Genomic DNA, 18,890 nt, shown 5'->3' with positions numbered 1-18,890 from the left:
TTCCTCTTTCCTCGACAAATGAAGGGAGACGCTAAACAATCACACGTAGATTGCCCATCTATCAGCCATTGGCTTATTTGAACATGGCGCACTCGGTTGTTACAGAGATCGCCGCGAGAGGCCACCACTTGTCCACGCTTGCGCGCGCGATCGCACTGAAAAAAGCCGAGTGTTCGAAGAAAAAAAATTGTCAAGTTCACGAGGCGCGTGTGACGTTTTTGTTCACCCCTCCCATCCCTCCCTGCTTACCTTTCTGTACTTTCGCCGGTACGAGAGAAGAGAGAATGTGATTGCAGCGTGTGACAAATCTTTGTAACTCCGCTCGTACAGGACAGATTCTTAACAATTTTACGACGTTGAATTTGTGACGCAATACACTTTTTCAATTGAAATAAATTCATGGTTACTCAAATAGTGTTTCAGGACACCTTTAAAATGTGCGCCAAGCGTTATTTATGAACTGGATCATGGAAGGTAAAATTCCATCCCCGATAACCGAAAAAAGCTGATTTGATTTGATTAATTACTTGTGAAGTTTAACGTCCCAAAACTACCATATGATTATGAAAGACGCCGTAGTGAAGGGCGCGGAAGTTTCGGCCACCTGGGGTTTTTTAACGTGTACCCAAATCTGAGCACACGGGCCGACAGCATTTTTGCCTCCATCGAAAATGCAGCCGCTGCATTCGGGATTCCATCCCGCGACCTGCGGGTGGCAGCCGAGTACACTAGCTACTAGACCACCACGGCGGGGCAAAAACGGCAGAAACTTGTGGCCTAATGTAGGCGTTGTGTCGGCGGCGGTGCGAGTCGTAACAGCGCACTGTGAGGCGGTTAGACACAAGTGCCCCTATGAAAACTGAAGCGCTACCACACGCTTCGAAAGCTGCAAGCGAAGGGGTGCAGTTGGGCTCCCGAAGGAGTATGACGTCGGGAGCTATTGAAATCATGGCAATGTACTACTGCAGGGGCCTCCGCTTGTGGCGGAACCCTCGGCAGTTCCATTGCCAGACCACAAGATGATCCGGGTTAGGCGTCGCCATTTTCACCCCTAAGAGAGACAGAGCATGTGTACGGGTGGGAGCGCTTTGTGTTCTGTGCGAGTGTTAAAGCAGGTGTGAACTCCTGGCGCATTTGTTGCAAGTTTCACTCAGTTTGTTGCTGTATTTCCGTAGACAGAGTGAAGATACTGTACTAATTTGGATTTGAAGCGCTGTTACTGTGTTGTTCTGTGCGTCCTGGTCCGCAGACACCGCCAGATAGAGCATACCGCGGAAGTCTTGCCTAATAGTAGCACACGCGGCCTCTATCTCGCGTCGAAGTCGAGCATCTAGATTACGCAATTTGACCTCCATTTCTGCACGAAGCTGATGAAACGCACTCAGATCTTAATTATGTGTCATGCGTGAAACTGTAGCTAAGGCTGGGTATGGTGCGGCAGAGGAATGTGAGAGCAGGGGAGGCCCCTTCACCCAACTAACCTCCTGAGGTTTTGCCGGGTGGTCCTTGGTTCTGGCTGCTTGATCCTTGTGTAGCTGGTTGCCGTCTGCCAACTGGAGGGAAGACTGGTTCGTCGGCAGTGGTGCAGCGTCTTCCGAAGTGGCCGCCCACACTACAGGTGGTGGTTGTGAACCCGTCCATGAGTGGTGACGAGAGGAGGTCTTGCTCCGTAAGCCCCGTCTGGACCAAGAACGTGACCTGGATTTTCTACCCGGAGTTGAACCTCCTGCTCACAAGTTACCCTGTGACGACGATGACGGTGCGGGGAGACGTTCTACATGACACTGTTGCTGATCCTGCTGGAGTGCCTCCCGGACCAGTTGCTCGTTGAAGGGAGGCCGAACGCAGGCGGGACAGCCCGTGTCACTGGTGGGGTGATCACTTCCGCATTAACGGCACCTCGGCGAAAATGAGTGCCCGGTGTCGAGTTCTCAAGGCAGCACGTCTTGCATGTGCGCAAGTTGGTGTAGGGCAGTTGTGAGAGCGATGATCAACCGAAGACAAACCGCGAAAATTTCTTGTGGGGGCGATGCACGTAGCACTGGTATTCAGCGCCGTAATAACGTATGTATCGTGGCACCTGGAGTGCTTCGAAGGTAATGAGGGTTGTGCTCATTTTACCCGTCATTCTTGCCTGTTCAGCGATGTGGCTAGGGGTAACGAGATGGTCTTTAAGTTCGGAGGGGCACATTTACAGGTCGACGCCATAAATAATGTTTTTATACGAATTGTCGAGAGCGACAATGTAAAAAGGCACAGCATAGGTATGCTTACTAAGGCGGACGTGCTGGACACTGTAGAGGTTTATGGCGATGTGCTCATGTGGCGTACTCACAACAGCGAGGTTTCGTTCAGAGCGCAAATGAAAAACTAGCCGGTAGACTTCGGGCAGGAGGTAAGCTTGTGACAACTCCAATAGCCCGCGTCAGTGCGGGGCTAGTTTATTGGTCCAAGTGTAAGCCTCCAAGTGGATTCAGGACGGCTTTGTAGTCGTGCAGAGGCAAGGGTGGTGGCGATCTCGTTGGCTTACGTTGAGTGGTGTCGCCTTGAAGTTCAGTCGTCTAAGTTCCTTGTTTCGCCTGAGAGACCAACAGATCGGCTTGTGTCCATCGTTTTTTCTACACCAGCACTCAAGCAGAGCCATCGTTATTGGAGGGGGATGTTGTGTAATGATTGGTGGGCGCAGGCAGAGTCGTGTCCATACATACTGCAGCAGCCGTGTTCACAGCGTCCTCCATAACTTTCCCTGGCAGGTCAATGAGATTCTCCATGGTGAAACTTTACGCGTCTTCGGAGTGTACGACGGCAAGGAGGCTAAATAACTACACGGACTTACATACCGGTCAGGAACATCAACAAGAGTCTATCGGATCAGTGGTCAATGAAGCAGAAACTCTACGGTTCTCCGTTCAGCCACCGTCAAACGTCGACACCTCACCGGTGGTATAGATGCGTCGCGACTAAAGAACGCAATGTGCGTCTCTGGCAGCCGCTCGCCCGAAGAATGAAACTGGTGGAAAAATATCTGATGTCACACTCACAGGTGTTGAGGTTGGCTCAAAATTTTCGGGCGACTTAATGAGCCAAGGGAAATCGACGACAGGAATGATTAGTTGCCGGGACCTCCGAATGACAGTTGAAAAACAGAGCACATTTCTGCCGGAGAGCTTCAGTTAATTCCACAAGGAGTGAACGAGATGCTAGCAAAAAGGATTATTGAACCCTCATCGTGGCCTTCAGCATCTACCGTCGTGCCGATTAAAAAAAAATGACACATGGCACTTCAGCGTTGCTTACCGCCATCTTAATCGTATAACGAAAAAGGTTGTTTACCCTTTGCCCCGTATTGATGACGTTCTTGATTCTTCCACAGTGCGAAATATATTTGTTCAACAGGCCTACATTCTGGCTATTGGCATATTGCAGTGAACGAGAAAGACCCAGAAAAGACTGCGAATATAACTCCCGATGGGCTATACCAATTCAAGTTTATGATGATTTTTGAACTATACAATGCCCCAGCCCCGTTCGAGCACATGATGGACTCGCTGCTAAAGGGTTCAAGTGATCAAGATTTTTATGCTGCGTGGACGACGTCTTTGTATATTCACCTAAATTAGAGACCCACATTAAGTGTTTTCAGCTATCCTCGACATCGTCCGCATTGTTGGCATTGGATTAAACTCCTCGAAGTGTCACTTCGGCCGCTGGCAGATTACCGTGTTGGGCTGCCTTGTCGACGCACCAGGTGTGCAGCCTGACCCAGTGAAAATTTGTGCAGTCACCAGTTTTCCTGTACCCCATTCTGTCAAAGACGTCCGGAGTTATGTAGGACTTTGATACTATTTCCGAAGGTTTGTGAAGGATTTTCTAAAAATCTCTCTACCACTTACAGGCCTTCTGAAGAAAGACATGACTTTTACGTTGGGTTTCACTCAAGCTACCGCTTTTGATCACTTCATCACACTCCTGACGACTCCGCCTATATTGGCTCACTTTGACCCATCCGCTCCGACAGAAGTGTGAACCGATGCTAGTGTTGACGGGATATGAGCCATCCTAGCCTAGCGCCAACGGGGACATGACCGAGTTAATGCTTACGCTAGCCGCCGTCTAACGAATTTCGAGCGCAACTATTTCTATTACACAGCGTGAATGCCTTGCTCTTGTTTGGGCAGTCTGAAAGTTCCTCCCATATTTAAATGGCACAAGTTTTGCTGTTGACTGACCATCCTACTGGCTGGCCAAGCCGGCCAGCATCCTACTGACCGGCTTGGGCGCCGGGCTCAGCGAGTGCAAGAATGTACTTATATACAGTCGAATACAAATTCGGACGCCTACATCAGAATGCAGACTGCCTCTCCCGCAATCCGGTCGATCAATCAAGCACTATCCCCGACACCGATATTGGCGTCCTTTCTGTTTCGCAAGCGACCCGCATCCATAACGAGCAACGCCGTGATGCGTCCTTGCGCGCTATAATCGAATGCCTCGATTCACCATCTTCCGACAGGTGTCATTGCTCAATTGTCGTCCACAGTGGTGTATTAACCGCCAAATTTTCTTTACCCAGATAGACCACCCCAGATGCTTGCGATTCCCAAACACCATCGCTCGGTCGTTCTCCATCAACTTCTCCGCCTCCTAACTGCCGGTCACCTTAGTGTGTCACACACTTACGACCAGATTTCACGCTCAGTCAGAAGACACTTTGCGCCTTGTGAGAAATGTAAGAGCCGCAAAACACCATCGCTGCTTCCCGCCGAACACCTTCAACCGCTTGACATTTCGTCATAACCGTTCTTCCGCGTTGGCTTAGACCTACTCATCTTTTTTCTGTTGCCTTCCTCTGGAAACTGATAAATAGCTGTGGCCACTGACTACGCCACGTACTACGCCATCGCAAGACGTCTTTCAATGAGCTGCGCCACAGATGTCACTGACTTTCTCCTACACGACGTGATTTCGCAACATGTACCACCACGCCAGCTGCCTAAAGACAGTGCCGCACTTCTCTGTTCGCAATGCCCACGGCGTGTAGGTTGCGCACCGTGCAATCTAAGATGGCTGCAGAAGGAGGATCAACCCGTGAACTCGCATAAAATAGGTCGCTTGGACGTACTCCCCGAACGTCCAAGCGTCCTATTTTTTCATCAGCTTTCACCAGATGAACTCTTGCTCGTGAAATGAATGTATATTGAACCAAAGTACTTTACCAAACAATAGGAACTGCTGATATTTCACCACCTCAATTCTTGTCACTGGGTGAAGGGTGGTGGTGTAGCTGACCGACCGTGTATCAACGATGCTTTGCGTGATCTTGTGCGTGGTACAGAAAACTGTGTGAACTAGAACTCACGTATGAACTGAATGGCTCTCCGAGACCGTTAGTGCCGAGCCTATTTGGTGGGTTTGCCGCAGTAGTTGGCCACTAGCGAGTAGTGCACCGTCGGCTTTGCACAGGACCGAATCTTTAACGTAAGGATGGTCTGCAAACATATTACGCTGTCGTCATTACATGCGCTGTATGCATCATGAAACTGCTTCTTCAATGGAACACAAGCATTTACCTTTCCATTAAGTAGCGCTTTTGTCACAGCCATGATCAGACAAACAGTGCACAATTTCCTGCACACGAATGTTGCAGATTCAATCAACGTTATCGAAGCAAAGATATCGACACGCGTACGCTTTTTGCAACGTCAAAATTGCGAATGTTTGTAGAACAACAACGTCGTTCAGACGGCACCGGTGAAAAGCAGAAGTTAGCGTGGACGGGAGTCGTAACTGCATACTTCATTGCTTTAACTATTTCGCTTCGCTGGTCGATCTTGAGCGTGTTGGCGGCATGCACCGCATTGTAATATCTTTCGTAATTAGGATACTTTCAATGCACAAGAAAAAGTATGGTTTAATTCTGAGCCTTCTGAAGGATATTATACAATAACTACAATCAAGGTGACTTACGAGCGTGAAAAAACATTAACGCACGACGGGACGTGAAGTGCAGCTCTCTGCTTGTGAGCTAGCAGCTGGTCATTCAACGCCGTTATCACTCTCAGCGCGTTGACAACTATCTACGTCCAGGGAAAAATTCTCGACTTCAAGACGGTTTCTTTGAAAGTAATCTGGGGAATTCTCTCCGCCAAACAACTTCGACAGCACCAATAACGCGTCATTCACCCCGCACAACACCCTCACGGCGTCACTCACTTCGTTTATCTGAGGTTGTGGGGATCACTTTGTTCTGATACCTGGCAAGATAGGAATCGCTTGCAGTTTGATGCGATATATCAAAGAACGTAAAAAACAAGCGCCGCAGCGTAGACTGAGGTTTTTAAATGCAAATTGCAAGCCTGCGCTGCTTTCCATGTACAATGAATGTTAAGGGATACATTCACTAAAAAGCACTGACGAATGCTAGACGCACGTAAAACAAGCCGAGTTTTAACTGGATAGGTCAGACGATAACATTTAACTATTTAACGTAGCTGCGTAAAATCTAGCGAAGCTTATATGTGTACTCCACGGGCTATAATCGAAAGCGTGAGTTGCCATGTATTTTCACGAAAACTTCCCATCTCGCAACAACGAATCAGATTTTTCGTGTCACGGATGGTCTGATATATTCACCGATTCCCGAAACATACAAAGTGGTTTGTGTTAGTTTCTTGCTAACGCGTTAACACTGCGGCTAACACTGCCGAACATGGAATCATTGGGAGCGTCTGACTACAGACAATCCTTGAGAGGACGCTCTTGCATTCCACTAGGCAGCGCGATAGTCTATGAACATTGCGAATTGAAGGTGGTAGTCGATATCCTGCTGTCATGTGAAACGAAGCACAAGCTGACTACGTCGTATCACAGCAAACAATTGGGCTCACGAAGCGTCTGAATCGAACACTTACAGGCATACTTGTGTAGTATGTTTTTTTTTTCAATCGCCTCGCCACGGTGGTCTAGTGGCTAAGGTACTCGGCTGCTGACCCGCAGGTCGCGTAATCGAATCCCGGCTGCGGCGGCTGCATTTCTGATGGAGGCGGAAATGTTGTAGGCTCGTGTGATCAGATGTGGGCGCATGTTAAAGAACCCCAGGTGGTCTCAATTTCCGGAGCCCTGCACTCTGGCATCCCTCATAATCATATGGTGGTTTTGGGACATTAAACCACACATATCGATCAATCATGTTTCTTTGAACCACTCCAACTTGGACCTCGCTTTGCAATGCGTCACATATGCATACAATTCTTCGCGCCATGACAGTACAGCTTACTTTCCTTTTTTTCCGTTGCTCAGCCGAGGAACTACGTTACCCTTAGATACGATCATCCCGTCTACCGTTGCACCGACCAGGGAATATGCCCCTGACGTTATAACTCCAGCTTGTCATGCGTGCGAAATCGCTCGCACTTGGCTTCTCGCCTCTGAAGAGAAACATTGGCGTTTGTACGATCAACGGGCACCAAGGTGTACGCTTTTCACCCAGTTCTTTGGTTCGGCTGTGGTTCACAACCGTGAAGTTGGCTTGTTAGAAAAGCTGCCTTCGCGCTGCACAAGTCCATACCGAGGTTACTTCTGGCGCCACCGCGGCGGTCTAGTGGCTAAGGTACTTGACTGCTGACCCGCAGGTCGCGGGTTTGAATCCCGGCTGCTGCGGCTGCATTTGCGATGGAGGCGGAAATGTTGTAGGCCCGTGTGCTCAGATTGGGTGCGCGTTAAGGAACCCCAGGTGGTCGAAATTTCCGGAGCCCTCCACTACGGCATCTCTCGTAATCATATGGTAGTTTTGGGACGTTAAAACCCACATATCAATCAATGTTACTTCTGTGACATGAAATTGCGCCTGCCTTCTCGTCGCCTTCATCTGCCCATAAACCCCCGACATCGTACACGTCGCACCCATTAAGCCCCTATCACTCCCTCGGTGACGTTGAAACCTACATGTGCCAATACGGCGTTTCTGCCTCCGGAGATAATGCTACATGCATATTCCGCTACTGCTGGTAGCGGAATATGCATGAAAACGCCGGAAGAATGTTCTCACATTGTTGCGGCGTTTTTAGATGCAAGCACAGGATGCAGCAAGGCTTGCATCCTGTTCTTGAATTTTTTAAATGGGCCAATCTGAGCAAATTTTTAAAGACCTAGTGCTTTCGAAGTAGCTTTGTTTGCCCCTCTGTCCATTCAGCAGCTAGAATGAGAAAGAACCACCGCATAAATGGTTTATTGGGAAAATTTCGGGGATTTTGCAGGTATTACCTAAAATTGAATCTTTTAACACATAACAAGACCACTTGAGCTTAATTATTATTCAGCAAGGAATAACTATCAACAGATATCAACAATTTACCTAAAATAGCAAAATAGCACTGATGGGTCCTGGTATTGTGCATTTAAATTCACAATGATAATTCTGCAAATCTTACAGCAACTCTAGTGGTTTGCTTTCCGGGCTGACTCTCTCGTTTTTGTCGTTTAATGGCAACTGCCACAAATACACTCGCTGAAGCAAATATAAGATTTACGCAAAAACCTGCTTAGGTAAAAGTACCTACTCAGGGCTAAAAAATTGGCAGATGCCACGTAGAGCGGGACTAAATCATATGCGAAGCACGAATGAGGAGAATCGATGTGTAACTATAAAAATCAGCACAACGTTACCAAATGGGCGTAATATATGCCGTACGTGACTTTCATGTCATGATTATCTTGTTTGAACGCGTCATTGACCTTCGTTGTTTATTCATGTCACGTTATACAAATTTTGGTATAAGTACCACCATCTCGCATTGTACATTATATATTCAGCATACACAAGTACAACCATCTAGCGGACATTCAAAGGACTAAACGAGAGGTGGCACTCGCGCAGTTTCTTACGGCCTGCGCTTCGTGTGTACTTCCCACCTTTCACTACCTCTAGTACATGGCGATATACTAGTTCACTATGTTCATGGCACTGCGGCCTAACCCTCGCTACACCTTGCTAAAACTAAGAAGGTTACGCCCAGCGAGTTTAACGTGGCAACCCTTTCTGGTCAGATAGTGCTCAAAGTGCATCTTTCTGTCGCCTGCGTTGAGAGGGTGAAAGAAGCCGACCCCGTTCACGAATGGCGACGTCAACGCCGACGAGACGCGAGCCAGGGAAGCCAAACACAATCGTCGGCACTGGAAAACTAGCGAAACCAACGAGGTGCGAGTCAAGAAAACCGATAACGTTCGAGAATACAGACGGCACGCGGGTAACGCCGACGAGAAGCGAGCCAAGGAAGCCGAGCGTAAACGTCCTAAACGCATCACGCCTCCCGTGTATTTGCATTTCAAACAAACGTTCACTCGAGTAAACGCTACTCAAGTTTCTCTTCAGACCGTTCTTCCTGCACCCGCGTCGACGTTCGTTTCAACCGTATCAACGCTGTGCTCAGCGCTGCTGCTTCGCATCCCATCAGAGTACCCTTCGGGGAAACGATCCATAGTTTTTTTTCTCATATTTGACTTTTTTTCAGTCAACAGCTTCGGGGATGAAAACCCATTCGATTCATCACACCACAGATACCGGCCCCTGGTGCTCGTGCTGTTACTGCCCGTCTACCTCTGTCCTATGCTACTACAGGATTCGCAGGTACGCGTTACTATTCTACTGCGTCTCTGGGGCGGAAACTGCGAAAGTTGTTGTTAATAAAGGGATACTGAACAAAATTTTTGCCGGCAACATTTTCAGCCAAATCGATACAATAGATTCTGAAAGGAATGGAGACAACCTTGATTCCAAGGAGGAACTAAGGGAATATAATGAATTGAAGGCGTTTTGCACAAACTGCCGCGTCTAGCGGCAGCACCGTGAACTAGAGAAGATGATGTTGGGTGACGTGAGACTGAACCCAAACTGGCAGCTGACAATGCCAGCACTTGCCCGCGTCTCTCCACTCACTCGACTTCGACTTCAGTTCCCACAACTGGTATGAACAGCTACAGCAATGAACAATGCTTCCAGCTAGGAAAAATCACCAGCGCTTTTGTGGAAGGAAAAGGGTGGAATGAAAAGAGAGGTGGGGAAAACGAACACGTGCATCCTGCATGCGTCTCGGTGAGTTTGACGTCACGGCTCGCGCTCGCGAGCAGCTGCCGCACGCTGATAATCCATGAGACATACAGTCAGCTGTTCAAAAATACGGGAAATAAAGTCCCTTTATCGGAACAGTGGTATCTCCTGAGACAAATTTCGAAGTTTCGCCAGTGTTTCCAATTTCTGTTCAGTATCTCTTTAAGCACTTTTTCAGGCCGCATTCGCTCAATAGCATGCCCAGCATCAGGATGCTGACTGAAATGTTCTCGTGGAAATATCATTATTTTCCACAGTTATTCTCTCTTATATGCGGATCATTCCTTAGCGAATAAAAAGCACTTCAACCATTCTTTCTTCCTATCTATCTATCTATCTATCTATCTATCTATCTATCTATCTATCTATCTATCTATCTATCTATCTATCTATCTATCTATCTATCTATCTATCTATCTATCTATCTATCTATCTATCTATCTATCTATCTATCTATCTATCTATCTATCTATCTATCTATCTATCTATCTATCTATCTATCTATCTATCTATCTATCTATCTATCTATCTATCTATCTATCTATCTATCTATCTATCTATCTATCTATCTATCTATCTACGTCTTGGTGCTCTCGTAGTCGTCAACTTAACTTGACAAACATAAACGTTGGCAAGAAAAGGCATTATTTTATGACAAACATGGTGAACAGGTCATTACGTGAATAGCTTGACACACTCGTCTCGTACATCATGGAACCCTTTTCTTCAGTTCCGAGTTGCACATAAAAATAAAAATAAAGAATAAATTGTATCATGATTTCATCCGTTCGCGGAACACAGACGTCTTAGCTGAGTACAAGAAATACAGAAACGTTTTAAATTCAGAAATACGGAAGGCTAAACAGAACTACTATGTAAAATTATTTGAAAGCATTTACAATGACCAGAGGAAGCTATGGGAGGTCATAAATGGGCTTACGAACAGAAAAAAGGGTTGTAATAGGACACAGGACATAACAATTAATGGTCAGATTTTAAGTGGTGAAAGGTTGGCCAATGTCATGAATGAACATTTCATAAATGCGGGTTCCTTTATTTTAACGGATGAAAAGCGAGATAATGCTCCAACTCCTGATAAATCTCCTTTGCCGTATTCTATTTTTCTCGCACCCACAGATCCGGTTGAAGTAGAAAGATTAATTAGAAAACTTAAAAACAATGTCGCATCAGGGATTGATGAGATAGGGTCTGTTGAGTTAAAAATGGTGTCACCATTGATATCTAATGTCTTGGCCTATATTATCAACCTCACCCTCACTAACGGTGTATTTCCAGAGCAGCTAAAAGTAGCCAAAGTCACTGCAGTACATAAAGGTGGTGATATCAATACTTTAGCGAACTATCGACCTATATCCGTGCTTCCAACAATATCGAAAATATTTGAAGGGGTTATTTATGATAGACTTGCATCCTTTTTTGATAAGCACCAAATAATGAGAAAAAGTCAGTATGGTTTTCAAAAAAATAAATCAACAGAACAAGCTCTACTGTATATCAAAGATAAGATAATCGAAAATATGGAAAACAAAAAATATACTCTTGGGCTCTTCCTCGATCTTCAAAAGGCATTTGACTCCATACAATTCAAATCATTCATTCATAAATTATCAAGCTATGGGGTGCGTGGAGTTGCACTACAACTGTTTAAAAGTTATCTAGAAGATCGTTATCAATATGTAAAACAGAATAACACTATTTCTGCAAAGATAAAGTTGAACCAAGGAGTCCCCCAAGGGTCTATACTGGGGCCATTATTGTTCCTTGTCTATATAAATGATATTGTCGATATACCTCATTCTCCTGAACTTATAATGTACGCTGATGATACGAATGTTTTCTTTTCATCAGACAATCTAATATCGCTTGAGGTCAGTGTAAATAATTATCTAAGCAATCTTTCAAATTGGTTAAGGCAAAATGGACTGCGCTTGAATGCAAAAAAAAACAACCTATATGATATTCCGACCTGTAAATAAACCTATTAGTAACATAGCTATAAAATTCGAAGGAAATTGCATCGCACATGTTAGGGAACAAAAGTTTCTTGGTGCATGGTTTCAGGAGGAATTAAACTGGAATACACATGTAAATCATCTGATCACCGCATTAGCGCGAATAGTTGGTTGTTTTTTTAGAACAATGCACTTAATCCCATTGAGGTTAAAAATAAGTATGTACTATGCACTTTTCCATTCTAAAGTAAGTTATGGGATGTTAGTCTGGGGAACGACATCACAAGGGAATTACCATAAGTTAATAACTATACAAAAGAAAATATTGCGCTGCTTTGAAAATTACAGGGGGAATCTACAAGACTTGCGCACTGCTCCACTATTCATTAAACATTCGATACTCAGAATTGATCAATTATATCATTTTAAATTACTTCAGTTAATACAAAAGACTAAGCTATATGAAGAAAGTTGCACCGAAAGACCACACTACAGTATGCGAGAACAAAAGAAGCGAGCTCCTAGAACAAGAACCAAGTATGGAAAACAAAGTATTGCTTACCAGGTGCCTCAGGTTTTAAATACCCTTGCAGATCAATTGAACTTTAGGGCTAGTAGTGCGACTTTCAAGAAACAAATAAAGAACTTATTCATAACCACCGGTCTACACTATCGAAACTAGGTATTGGAGTCTCATGCCTCTACAAATGCTTAAATTGTTCATAAACTTATAAGTCAATTATACGAGTGTATACCGCGGAATTCATTGTATCCACATGCCTCTTATGTCTGTTTTTGAGTTGTTTCATTGATATTGTTTAGTTGTGAATTATAACGAGAGTGACCTATAATTTTTTAAATGTGTTATGTAAACTTCTTATGCTATTTATGTTTGAATTTTGTGTTTACATTTTCAGGTTGCTTGAAACTAATGTATTGAATATATATATTGTTTAAGCTTGCACTGTCACGGACTGCGGAGGGACAAGGGCCTTTGTCAGGCTGTTCGCCTTTAGCCCTTTGCCCCTGCAGTGAGCTCTGTATCTGGCTTACTGTAAATAAAAATACTACTACTACTACTACTACTACTACATACACTCATGCCACATCTGTCGAAATGCGGGCATGAGTAACAGGTGATTCAATGTTTGTATTACCCACGAGAGGTGTCCACGGGATAACGTTATGAAGCTTAGGTTGGAGAAATTACGGGCCACGTGTACGCAGCGTTTTTTGTGAGTGAAATATCAGAGGGAGAGATAAATCGAAGATCACCCTATATTTCGAATCCATGGGCTACAGAAAGATCGAGGAAAATGTGAAATATGCGAGGTGAAGGGAGACTGCATTTAAAGGTACTGCCATGTTGACTTGTTACCTGCGCTGCCAATGAAAGAGGGAAATGCTTCGCCTAAACAGAAGCCATAATAGCTTGAGATGCAGCGCTATAGTGTATACCCGAACTGCACCTAGGCTTTGCGTTCTGCGTACTGTGCTCCGTTTTCGCTGTCTTTCATTTTCCCCTGCGCCAGCCGTTTGCTCAGTTACGCCGACAGGGTTAAGGCCGCGGACATGTGCGTATGACGTCAGGCGACTTTATGCAGAAATGAGAACTCTTCTCAGAATTTTAAGTTTTTGGGGTACCACATAATGGAAACTTCGACAAAGAATGTCAGTTTGTGATCGTGACACGCAGTAAAAATCTGATCCAGGGGTGGAAGACCGTGTTCTGCATTGCGCTGACTCTGTCACTGCTGCTGAGCGACGAGTTCCCAAGCATGGCGGCCGCATTCCTTCCTCTCGTACTGGCGCCGCTGCTGGGACTCGCGGATGCCCAGACGCTTGTCCCACACTACATGGACGTAAGTTCGCGCAACTTGTGCTGTGTATTTAGTAAGCTTTACGTTTATCCAGATAACATAGACTAGAAATACGAGTTGCCCAGCAACGACTTCAATCAGCTGTCCTATGACTCACGCAGAAATACAATCATATGATTTTCTTGCTGCTCAGAAGCGAAATTGCTGTGACGCTCGAACTATTCGAGGGCTAATTTATCCATGAAAAATTAGATATTTGCATCAGTTGTGCGCCTAGCTGTTGCCTTACGTAAAGCAGAAAAGCAGTTTTTCGAAAGCGTGCTTTAATACGCACGTCATCGGGCCACATAGTTCTGCGCTAATGCAAATGCGCACCCGCTGGGAATTTATAAACAGGAGCCTTTCTTGAAATTATTTCACTTTAGTGATGCTGTTTTCTGTTCTCTTGTTTTCTTCACTTTAGGTGCTTGATCTATTCCGACACATCGAAGTGCCCTGTCACAAGTTATTTATTATTCTTTATTTTTTTCCACAGTTGTATGAAGCTCCAAAGCTATTAGGTGTACTTGAAGATTAAAAAAATTGATACCCTGCCGAAACGGTCAACTGTATCATCGCACGCAATGCTGCGTTCTTGCATAATGTGTCAGGTTAAGATATGCGCAGATAGATGGAGCTGTTCCTCTTGTCGCGAGGTTTATTAAGTGGCACCAGCAGATAGAAGACGAGGCGACAGAATGTTTCCATGCGTGATGCAATCACATGATGTAACCTGCGCTTGCACGTCTGAAGAAAGGAAATCCGGTCAAATTACGGCTGCTTGTATTTAGTTCATTACGCTGCTCCGTAGCCGTGTCTCAGAGGAAGCGGTCCTATTATAAGTGTCCTTCAGAATAGCCGTGACAAAGACTGTGAAGTATTTTAGGTCAAGGTTTTCCTGGCTAAGTACGGCCTGCCGTAACGCGCGACAGCCCGTAGGCGTCCTGTCCGTAGGCAGCCCTAACGAGGTTACGGCAGAAACATTTAAGACTCAGTGCGCTGCCTTGCCAGATTGCTTGTAATAATTCTTCTAATTAGTAATTATAAAATAGTCAGCACATTCATTGGAATCTGTGACATAGACATACAAATTACACACATTGCACCATTACACACACTGCACTAATTACACACGTTGCACCAAAGCGCCACAGCAAGAACTCTCGTACTTTTTGCGGGGGCAAATGCCTACGAAGTGGTTTGCAAACCATCGGCGGAACGTTGAACTTCTCTTTTTGTGCCACATGCGAGTGTTACAGCGTGTATTGGAGAGAGAGAGTGAGAATTTATTAGAAGGCAGAGAGGTCGGCCTGAGCTAGTTCGCTCTAGCCTGCTACTCTACACAGCGGATAAGGGAGAGGGGAAGGAAAGGAGGATGAAGGGTGATGATGGGGACAAGAGGTGGTGCGTATGTACAGTAGCCACTTAACATAGTACCCTACAGTCTAGTATTTAGTCCAGTGCTTTTTATAAAGCCTGAAACAGCCTTTGTAGCAGTTTTTGACACTGTTTGGTCGTTCATTGCTGACAATATGTGGCTTTCACCTAATGACGTTCGTACGATGCTTGCCAACGTTGCAGTTAGCATTTTTCTTTGCGCCACGTATAATGCACAGTCACAAAATATGTGAGCTATCGTTTCACGCACTTGGCAGCGTTCACAATTCGGGCTGTCCACACGGCCGATTAGGTAGGTGTAGTGGCGAGTGAAGGCGATGTCTAGGCGAATTCGGTGCAGTATATTAGCATGTCTTCGGCTGATTTTATCTGGAAGACGAAAAGTCATACCGTGGTATGTTTCCCGCAGGCGCTTGTTCCGGTGATCTGGTAGCGACAAGTAAGTGGCAGCGCATTCGCGCTAGAGCGATCTCAACAATGTGTGGACATCACTTCGCGAATACGGTATTTAAACGTACATAGGAGCGTTGTATACTGCCGATATTGCTTCGCTATCGGCTGTTTCGTTGCCAACCAGGCCGCAGTGTCCAGGAATCCATTGGAGTGTAATCAATTGACCGCTCCTGTGTGTTAGGTCAAATTCTTGGAGGATTCCTAACGCTAACTCGTAAAATTGGCCTCTTCTCGAGCAAGAATGGATAGCTTGAAGCGCTGATTTTTCATCAGACAGAATCGTCGATTTACGCGGTGCTTGGTCGTTCACAAATTTCATGGCTTCTTGTATGGCAACAAGTTCTGCAGCTGTCGCAGATGACTTGTGATCTAATCTGTACTGTCGGGAAACACCGAGTTGAGGGATCACGAAGGCTGCAGATGAGGTGGATGAAGTTACGGATCCAACGGTGTAAATGTGCACAGAGTAGCTGTATCGGTCATTCAAATGTGCCAAGGTGAGTTGCTTGAGGGCAATATAAGAAACACGCGACTTATACGCAATTCCACGTATGTGAAGGCACACCAGCGGTTTAGTCAATGTCCATGGAGGCACTGCAGGGATTACGGCAGGTGCAACGCCTGAAGGGATCATGTGCTTATGCGTATCGAGGCATCGTGAACATACACAACGAAGAACATACACAAAATTGATTAGTTTGTTTCGCAGAACAGTCACATGCTTTGACCAGGACAGGTTGCGATCAATGACGACCCCTAAATAGCGATGGTGCGAGACCGCGGGAATCACTGCTCCGGGAGCGAAGGTTGGGTACTGTGACATTGATTGCTTCGTAAATGCCAATGCAGCACATTTTGCTTGTGAAAGTTCCAGGCCCTGACGACGTAAGTACTTAGATGTTATTGATGTGCCTTGTAGCCTTGCTCGCAGTTGTGGTCGCGTTGCTCCAGATGCCCATATGCATATGTCGTCCGCATACGCGCTGATTTTGACAACGTCGGGAAGCTTAGCTTTAAGGCCAATGAGTGCTATGTTAAAAAGTATGGGGGCAGGATGGAGCCTTGTGAAACTACACGGCTTACGAGGTGCCTGGCCGTGTCACCGTCAGATGTCGACATAAAAAGGGTACGTCCTCTGAGATAGCTCACTATCCATGCGTGTAGTCGGCTACCTACGCCGATGTCTTCAAGTGCGTCAAGAATAGCCTCATGATAGACGCTATCGTACGCGCCCTTTATATCTAAGAAAATGTCCCCTACCGATCTCCGACGTTGTCTTTTCTTTTCAACAGAAAAAACTAAATCTACAACACCGTCTATAGATGATCAACCTCTACGGAAGCCATTTACAAAATCTGGTAAGCCGACATTATTCTCCAGCAGCCATTACAATCTTGCCAGCACCATGCGTTCCATCACCTTACCGATGCAACTGGCTAGATCAATGGGTCTATAAGAAGACAACTCGTGTGAAAACTTGCCTGGTTTCAGTAAGGCCACTATGCGGCTGCAATTCCAACTCTCTGGGACTGTCGCTGTTTCCCACGTAGAGTTGTAGAACGACAAGAGAGCCTGCCTTGCTTCCTGGCTGAGGTGATATAGAGCCGAATAAGTGATTCTGTCAGGCCCTGGTGCGGATGACCGTCGGGACGCAGAAATCGCGGCGTCGAGTTCGTGCATTGCGAATGGTAAGTCGAGGCGATCGTCACTGGATGGCAGTGAGGCTGAACACGAAGGTGATATCGGTGAGGAGGACATCATCATCATCATCATCATCATCATCAGCCTGACTACGTCCACTGCAGGACAAAGGCCTCTCCCATGTTCCGCCAGTTAACCCGGTCTTGTGCTTGCTGTTTCCAATTTATACCCGCAAACTTCTTAATCTCATCTGCCCACCTAACCTTCTGTCTCCCCCTAACCCGCTTCTCTTCTCTGGGAATCCAGTCAGTTACTCTTAATGACCAGCGGTTATCCTGTCTACGCGCTACATGCCCTGCCCATGTCCATTTCTTCTTCTTGATTTCAGCTATGATATTCTTAACCCCCGTTTGTCCCCTAATCCACTCTGCTCTCTTCTTGTCTCTTAAGGTTACACCTACCATTTTTCTTTCCAATGCTCGCTGCGTCGTCCTCAATTTAAGCTGAACCCTCTTTGTAAGTCTCCAGGTTTCTGCTCCGTAGCTAAGTACCGGCAAGATACAGCTGTTATATACCTTCCTCTTGAGGGATAGTGGCAATCTACCTGTCATAATTTGAGAGTGCTTGCCGAATGTGCTCCATCCCATTTTTATTCTTCTAGTTACTTCACTCTCGTGGTTCGGCTCTGCGGTTATTACGTGCCCTAAGTAGACATAGTCTTTTACAAATTCAAGTGCACTATTACCTATCTCGAAGCGCTGCTCTTTGCCGAGCTTGTTGTACAGTACTTTCGTTTTCTGCAGATTAATTTCAAGACCCACTTTTCTGCTCTCCTTGTCTAACTCCGTAATCATGAGTTGCAATTCGTCCCCCGAGTTACTCAGCAATGCAATGTCATCGACGAAGCACAGGTTACTAAGGTATTCTCCATTGACTCTTATCCCTAACTGTTCCCATTCTAGGCTTCTGAAAACCTCCTGTAAGCACGCGGTAAATAGCATTGGGGAAATTGTGTCTCCCTGCCTTACACCCTTCTTGATTGGTATTCTGTTGCTTTCTCTATGAAGCACTATGGTAGCAGTTGATCCCCTGTAGATTTCTTCCAGAATGTTTATATGTACTTCATCTACGCCCTGATTCCGCAGTGTTTGCATGACGGCTGATATTTCTACTGAATCAAACGCCTTCTCGTAATCTATGAAGGCTATGTATAGTGGTTGGTTATACTCTGAGCATTTCTCTACTACCTGATTGATAGTATGAATGTGGTCAATTGTTGAGTAGCCTGTTCGAAATTCTGCTTGTTTCATTGGTTGATTGAATTCTAATGTTTTCTTTACTCTGTTAGCAATTACCTTTGTAAATAGCTTGTATACTACAGAGAGCAAGCTGATCGGCCTGTAATTCTTCAAGTCCTTGTCATCTCCTTTCTTATGTATTAAGATGATGTTAGCGTTCTTC

General features: G+C 45.6%; 1 protein-coding gene across 5 annotated transcripts in view; it reads left to right on the top strand.

The window, feature by feature from the left end:
- Nucleotides 1-18,890, top strand: part of LOC119162457 (uncharacterized) — a 202,953-nt gene that overhangs the window by 37,363 nt on the left and 146,700 nt on the right. For 3 of the 5 annotated variants that reach the window (XM_075890868.1, XM_075890867.1, XM_075890869.1), the window contains exons 2-3: nt 9,510-9,625; nt 13,791-13,940. In XM_075890868.1, coding sequence (XP_075746983.1) covers nt 9,510-9,625; nt 13,791-13,940 — 266 coding nt within the window. The remainder of the gene's footprint in view (nt 1-9,509; nt 9,626-13,790; nt 13,941-18,890) is intronic. The other 2 variants (XM_075890870.1, XM_075890871.1) reach the window with 2 other exon arrangements.

The sequence above is a fragment of the Rhipicephalus microplus genome, chromosome 3 (assembly GCF_043290135.1).
Source record: "Rhipicephalus microplus isolate Deutch F79 chromosome 3, USDA_Rmic, whole genome shotgun sequence".
In the NCBI taxonomy this organism is placed as follows: Eukaryota; Metazoa; Arthropoda; class Arachnida; order Ixodida; family Ixodidae; genus Rhipicephalus; species Rhipicephalus microplus.
The sequence above is the reverse complement of the archived record's forward strand: the minus strand, read 5'-3'. Positions and strand labels throughout refer to the sequence as shown.